This window comes from Oryza brachyantha, chromosome 7 (genome assembly GCF_000231095.2).
Source record: "Oryza brachyantha chromosome 7, ObraRS2, whole genome shotgun sequence".
Lineage (NCBI taxonomy): Eukaryota > Viridiplantae > Streptophyta > Magnoliopsida > Poales > Poaceae > Oryza > Oryza brachyantha.
This window is the reverse complement of record NC_023169.2, coordinates 18,511,278-18,518,821: the sequence shown is the minus strand read 5'-3', so window position 1 is coordinate 18,518,821 and position 7,544 is coordinate 18,511,278. Positions and strand designations below refer to the sequence as shown.

The 7,544-nt window shown below is 37.1% G+C and overlaps 1 protein-coding gene across 1 annotated transcript; it reads right to left on the bottom strand.

Annotated features, from left to right (window-relative positions):
* Nucleotides 1-1,226: 1,226 nt before the first annotated feature.
* Nucleotides 1,227-6,279, bottom strand: LOC121055013 (interferon-induced, double-stranded RNA-activated protein kinase-like). The gene is given in 7 exon segments (XM_040526347.1): nt 1,227-1,413; nt 1,508-1,546; nt 1,548-1,625; nt 1,731-1,836; nt 4,707-4,821; nt 4,898-4,980; nt 6,168-6,279. Coding segments are annotated over 7 exon segments (720 nt in total).
* Between the last annotated feature and the right edge of the window lie 1,265 nt (nt 6,280-7,544).

The following is a 7,544-nucleotide window of genomic DNA, read 5'->3' as shown; positions in this document are numbered from 1 at the left end:
TGTACATTACAATATTAATCCGATGTTTAGATTGTCAGTTATGAAATGTAAAAGAATAGTGAATGTTACCTTCTGATTGTGAGCACTTGCGCTCTGCAGCTCAGAGGACGCATATAGCTCGGTACCCCAGAATTGACGACCACCCGGACAAGATGGTGACCCAATAAAAGCCCCTATTGGAAAAATAATGACATACTGTATTGAGATGATAAGCGATTTGAAAACCAATTAGATACTTAGAAATGAGATCTAATCAATTTAAAATTAAAAGTTGATTATTGAAGTGACTAAAAAGTATTTTTATATCTGCTTAGTCTACCTGATGCTAAATAAATTAAAAATGTTTATATTTTAATAACGAGATAGTTTTTTTACTTGAATGACACTTAAGTACTACGTAGACTCACGCCATATAAAAGACCAGCCAAAATATTACATAGACGACACTTATAATAAAGGGATAATCCTTTGTATACACTTAGAATTTTGGCTAATATTTTCTATGCGCCTGAAATTTGCTTACTTCCTTGTATACCCTAAAAATTTAATTTTGATCTCTTCTATGCCCCTTACATCAGTTGACCATCAGGTGACCGTCTAATTTCTATATAATTGACCGTTTTACCCTTTGGATGAACATAGAAATTTACGAATTACATTATTGAAAATATAAAAGTTTATCGCATGCGTCTATTAGTAGTTATTAGTTTGCTACCGATACATTATTTATGAAAAAAATTATTTATAGATAATAAAATAAAAAAATGCATTTATTTTGTTTTTTAAAATTCATCAAAATAAGGAGTGTTCGTACAAAGATAGGACTAGCAATGTTCATGATATTTTTTAAGAGTGTTCCGATAAAAAATATATTGTTATATTAAATTTCAAATAAAAAATTATTTTTATGTTTTTTATTTTAAAATTTATGTCAAAATTTTCTACACTAATTATATAGTCTCGTTAGTTACGTACAATGCACACACTATGCACCCAAACAAAAATTTCAATTGTTTTTCAAGCTTATATTCAAACCTAAATCATCGAGGGCATTAAAGACAATTGTCACAAACTTAACTATGAAACAAGGAAAATGTAAAGACAGGGGCATGGAAGGGAACAGTTAATATTTCAAGGATAAAAAAGGATCGGGTAAATTTCGGGAGTACATAAGAGATTGAGTATGTTTTTAGGTGTATATAGGAAATTTACCCAATATGTTTTTATTACTTACCACTGCCAAAATCTCCAATTTTGATCTGCTTTAAGTTGCCCAAGAAGATATTGTCCGGCTTGAGATCCCTGTGAATTATCCCTTGCTGATGGAGATAGATTAGTCCAAGAACTATCAGCTTGAATGACTGCAGCTTTGCATTGATGTGTTCTTTCTTCTCTATATAGTCATCGTAGGTGCTGAAAATGATTATAATTTCAATAAATTACTAGATTGTGGCTTCAATGAATAACCAAGAAAAGAAACAAGGTCGACAAAAGTATATCGTAATACCATCTGCACAATTCCTGTGCCAAGTAAAACCGATTGAATTCCTTCCTTCTCCTCTTTCCAAGCAATGGCTAGTCTCCTCACATTGGGGTGATACATCATCTTCATGATTCTTGCTTCCCTGGTTTAACAAAAATGGCAACTAAATTATTAGACTCTAGAGGATAAAAAGAGTCACATTTGGACTTCATTGTTTTTATTAGAAAACTAAGACAAGGATTATTACCTAGGCTCATCATTAGTTGGTTTTCTTGACGTGCATATGTTGACAGCACATTCATAACCACCCTTTTGCGAAGTACGTCTGTACACTTGGCCTTCCGCCCCCCTTCCTAGTACAGTTGTAGTATTTAGATGCATACAGTATTTTCTGAAGACATCTTTATAGAGTAATTGGAGGCTCTCTAAGAAGCCCCATATTAATCCTAAGAGGTTGAAAAAGCTAGAAATTTATATATTATTTGAAATATCTAGAAAATCACACGTTAAACAGAGAAGAGAAAAGGTAAAAACAATCTTGATCGTCCAAATGATGTATCAAAAGTGATCAAAGGTGTAGATTTACGGCCCGATAGACAAGTATCAAAGTCATAAAATTGGTTTCCAAGCCCGATTTTCTTTAATTAATAGTTCTTTATACTAACCTCAAGAGTATTACTGTATTTGAAAGCTGGCATAAATAGAAAAATAAGAGAATTCACACATCAATACAAAAGGAAAATATCCTATCGAATTATCAGAAACAGCATGCGCAAAAATAAGCAACTTAAATTAAGATTAGGATTATGGGATGTAGCTAATCAGTTGCATGCGAACGTATTACGGACCCTGCACTTCTATAGACCGCATGCCGCGTACACCTTTTAATTTGATCCGTTGCTACGGAAGGCAGATTATCAGCATACAAGTATGCAACACATATCAAACGAGAATTATCATAGTTTATAGGGGAAACGACATGCACACACAAAGCAGGACCATTCATCCATTAAGTTACAATCTTACAACAAGCTTCGGACGTCTTAAACTAAACTGTATTATGTGGGCTAGCTCTCCCTCATACACATAAGCATTGCAATTTTTAAAAAAGAAATAAGCTTGATAAATTACTATATCCAAAACTAGACATTTTCATACTATAAATAAATAAGCATCCGATGATTTATTAGATATTACTCCCTTCGTTCCAAAATATAATTATTCATGCGTATTTCTCAAAACGAATCTAGACATTTGAAAATCGTGTAAAAATTTTTATATTTTGAAATGGAGGTGGTAGTATATTTGAATTTGTCGGTGATATGGGAACTATGGTTCCCCCATACTTTGGTTCACGACGTCTTAAGAGTTGGCCATGCCCCTGCCCCCTCCACTTAAGGAGTACACAGGCGTAGCATGGTGTATTGGCGTGCGATCAAAGGTCAGTGCAGGGGTCCTATCAAAGAAATGCTTTGAGACGAAGGGACCCTCCACCTAACGCATTTAAGGTCAAACACACATAGTGTCAGGCATGCTCGGTGTCTGACACCCTTTGCCCCCATGCCACAACATTAAGTACGACAAGAAAGCTTGTCATTTGCTGGGTAGGCATGGAAAAATGGGGAGGCACCCAGATCGAAGACTCCCCAACGATCGATGACTCCGACCACCCTGTATTTGTGCGGCCCAGCAGGGCCGACAACTCCTCATGGCCTCATGGGTCATGCACTGACTTACGGCACCGCTGGTCCTATCGTCATCTTATCAACAGGGACGAGGAATGCATATTAATGGTTCCCTAGAAGACGCAAAATGCATTTATGACATGCAATCTCCATGATATTGTGGTATCATCATAAGACAATAAATACTATAAAAGGACCCTGCCTAACGGAGTGGGGACCGATCTAGGCTCAATCGGCACAAACACATTCTGAGGAGTTCAAACATTTAGTTTGTGTCCTCCCAACTTGTAATCTACCAAATAATAAGAATATCATAGGAGTTATTACGCCTTTGAATGGCCTGAACCTATAAACTCATTGTAGTTTGTGCACTTTCTGTTAGAGTTTGTGTTGAGTATGTATACGTAGTTAGTTACTATTTAGGAATTTAGGACTTGGAGTTATACTAGGTATTAGGGTAGTAGTGGAGTCGGACTCTATCCTAGGCCCTCCTTTAAATAGGAAAATAGACATGTTGTAACCACACGACGATAGTAGCATAGGTAGGTGTAGGGAGCGACCGTTGGTGGCATAAGCGATCGGCCATGGTCGTTGATATCTGATAAGCTATAATTATACTGGAATCAAGGAGGAGCGCCCGTAATCAGTGTCCCAGGAAGTAGACTTGTCTGAACCTCATTAACAAATATCATGTCTCGGTGTCATTGTCAAGATTGGATCTCCTATGGTGATCGCTTTCGTGTTTAGCTACCGATGTCGATTTCGAGGCTGGCTTTCTAACACTTTATTCACACATTATTCACATCGCCACATTCAAACTAGCGATCTCTCTCACGCTCCATAATCCCTAAAACAAACTCAAAATAAGGGTCTCACGATCTCCCAGTGAAAGGGTTCATCCTCGGACAGAATTGAATAGTAGGATTTTGGTGTTGTGTATTTTATAGACTGTTTCAATGTCTAAAACATCATACTCAAATTAATTTCTCTGTCATCTAAATGTACTTATAACTATACTATATCCATATAGTACGACAGCTATCCATGCAATGTTCTCACCTTAAAAATATTATCATGCTAGTAGATATAAAAAAAAAATCTTACAGTAAATTTGACAATATAACATGTTGCAGTAAATTGGAAATCTATCATATTGAAAAGAATGTATAATCGGTGAGGAAGAAATTACATAATACGATACATGCTTAGGATTTTAAAGAAAACAATATCAAGATACACTCTTATGAATCATAAATATGCCCATTTGACTCTTTAATATAAAAATTTAAAGTTTGACCATCAATAAATTTTAAAGTTTGAAAACATAAAATGGCATGCATAGATTCGCTTTGAAAAATATTTTTATGTTCTCATAAACTTATAAAATTATTCTAATACATTAACTATGGTCAAAATTGCACCCTAATGACTAGACAAACACTAAACCGCAAGTGACTGGAAGGAACACATATCCATGAAGGCCTGTGCAATTGCATGGGTCGAAGAACTAGTATTATTAATAGCCATCATGCACTTACCTAGGCTCTGCAAGACTGAGAAATGGCTTTTCATTGAAACATCAAATTCTTCAGCTATTTTCTTGTCAATGAAACCTTTATATTGGATACAGCGCTGATTGTGACGTGCATTGTCCTGTTTATAAAAACAAGGATTGTCATGATGATTTCTACAATAGTATAACAATGGTAAAAACGAATAAGACACAAACCATGAGAAGACTCTTATTCCCTGAGTTTTGAATTTCTTTCATATTAAAGCTCCAGGTTGACTTCCATTCCCATCTAGATTTCTCTGCACATTAGAAGTGAAAACAAAGAAATCAGGCTAAATATCACATTATGCAATCTGGTCCAAATGATATTGCCTATATATGGTGCAACACGCCAACACTAAAACAACATATGGATGCAACGTATCTCACAACTAGCCTACGAAAACTACAAGTATTCACTAAACCAACTCCATCTCACGATAAATTTCATCTGCAAGATATATTACAATCGAAGGCAATAGAACAACATGAGGTAAGTGTAACGTTAACCAGCCTCATCTTTTCGCTTTTGCTTTTGCTTATAAGTCAAAATTTGAATTTTCAATTCTAAATTTGGAGTAGATTTTAGGGTTTTCATCGTAGTTTCTTTTTCAGCCTTGGCTTCTATATTGCTAAGAGCATGTATATAAAAATTTTATTCATAAATTATTTTTCATTTACAAATATGTTACTTGGTTTTTTCCTAAAAAACCAAACAATCAACCATTATAAGTTGTTGTCCAGAACAAGTCAGTTGGCACTAAAGTTCTACTCATAAACTAATAAAGGAGAGGCTGATGCGCATGATGAACGATGACTCTCCCTTGGTGCTCTGGCGATAGAAATGAATACCCTCCCACTCCCACCATCCTAAATCATGCTGCTAAACTAAGCTGAAGCTGATCCCTCGACAATGCCTCATCACCATGGCATCGTCTGCAAGCTTGCCGCTTCTCCCCAAGGTACAACTCCTAGCTTATCTCGCCAGGGTTGTTCTTTTCCAACCATGTCCTTTATGACTTCTTTTTATTCCCTTTGGTCCTTTTCGCTATGTCCCTCCCACCTTTCCTCGTGCCCCCATTTGAATTTTTCTTCTTCCTCTTCTTCCTCTTGTCTTCCTCCTTCCATTTGTTCAGCCATGCATGAACTTCCGGTTCATTTTCCACCTTGAGTCGTTCTTTGCAAAACCTTGTGGAGCACAAACTTGTATCACCAAAGTCAGCAATAAGAATGTGGCAAACCTAATAATCAAATCTAGGGTTAGTTTCTAGGCTGGTCACAAGCTCCATTTCCATGGATCCTGCCATCAGGCGGTAATGGCGAATCAAAATCCACCTACTCGGTTTAGTCATTCGAACTTGGTCAAAAAGGAGTCGAGGAGTTCTGGAATTAAATCTGGGTTTAATGTCTTGGATATGAAAGTCACTATTCACTACTAGTACCAAACCTTTTACATGCTCCGCTACTGGAGGCTTTGGAATAACCCCCAACGAGGTCATATTCAGAAGCTTTCCACCCTCAATTCCAAGATTACTCCGTGGCCTATGTTGAAGGCGCATGTCTCTGGTCATAAAGAATCAATTACCAGGACAGATTTGTTAGTTCGTCCTGGAAATAGATTTTACCCATCCCCATCCAGCACTTGTAATTCTCTAGGTTGTTTTGCCCCACGGTTTTGCTCCTTTAGTACTATCTCCTGCATTTTAATTGCAACATGGATCCGTTCTAATTCTCTACTTCTAGTTCCTCTAACTAGATGTCTCAATTATTCACGACGGAGATTGCTATACTGACCCAACATTCCTCTAACTAGCTCCTTTCTCTGTCCATCTCCAGGATATGTCATCCTCTACTCCTTCCCAATCTCCATACTCTATTGCTGTACGCACATGTCAGGGCCAGATGCCTGCCATTCTCGTCTTGCTGCAGGCACAACGGGCATCGAACTTGGTTCGGCCATCCTCTCTTCGCCAGGTTATCGGCTGTCAGACACTTCCCTTACAGCAGCAACCACAGAAAGAAACGAACTTTTGTTGGAGCTCTCGTCCGCCATACTCGCCGGCCCTCTCTTGTTGTCGTGTTGGTCGTAAAGAACCAGCTATACGCCGCATTCACTGAGAACTGTCCATCATTGGAGCACTTCCAAATCCTCCTGTCGCACACTCCCTGTTGCAAACGTACCGGTGCCACAAAAGTTCGGATGTCACAAACTTAGGCCCTGTTTAGTTTCTAAAAACTTTCTCTAAAAACGTAACATCGAGTCTTTGGACACTTAAATGAAGCATTAAATATACATAAACATTAAAACTAATTACGTAGTTATGGAGAAAATCGTGAGACGAATCTTTTAAGCCTAATTAAGACGTGATTAGCCATAAGTGATACGGTAACTATCATGTGCTAATGACAGGTTAATTAGACTCAAAAGATTCATCTCGCGGTTTCCAAACAAAATCTGACATTTGTTTTGTAATTAGACTACGTTTAATACTTCAAATATATGTCCAAAAGTATGATGTGATGTTTTGAAAAAGATTTTACAAACTAAACAACTCCTTAAAGTAATATTTCCATTTGCTACAGTATAGGTCTGACAGCTATGATAGGTGGTTAGGAGAAAATTACGAAGTGTGTTTTTTTTCCTATTTGGATGTTATTTTTATGCCATGCATGTGTGTTTCCCTCGTATAGCATGACAGAAATATTCTCCCGTTCTTGTGAAGTGTGGATTACTTCTGCAATGTCGAGAAACTTCTCTGACACTACTGCCTCTTTTTTTTTCTCGTAAAACTGGGTAGAGAAACATTACTCTCTCCGTTCCTTT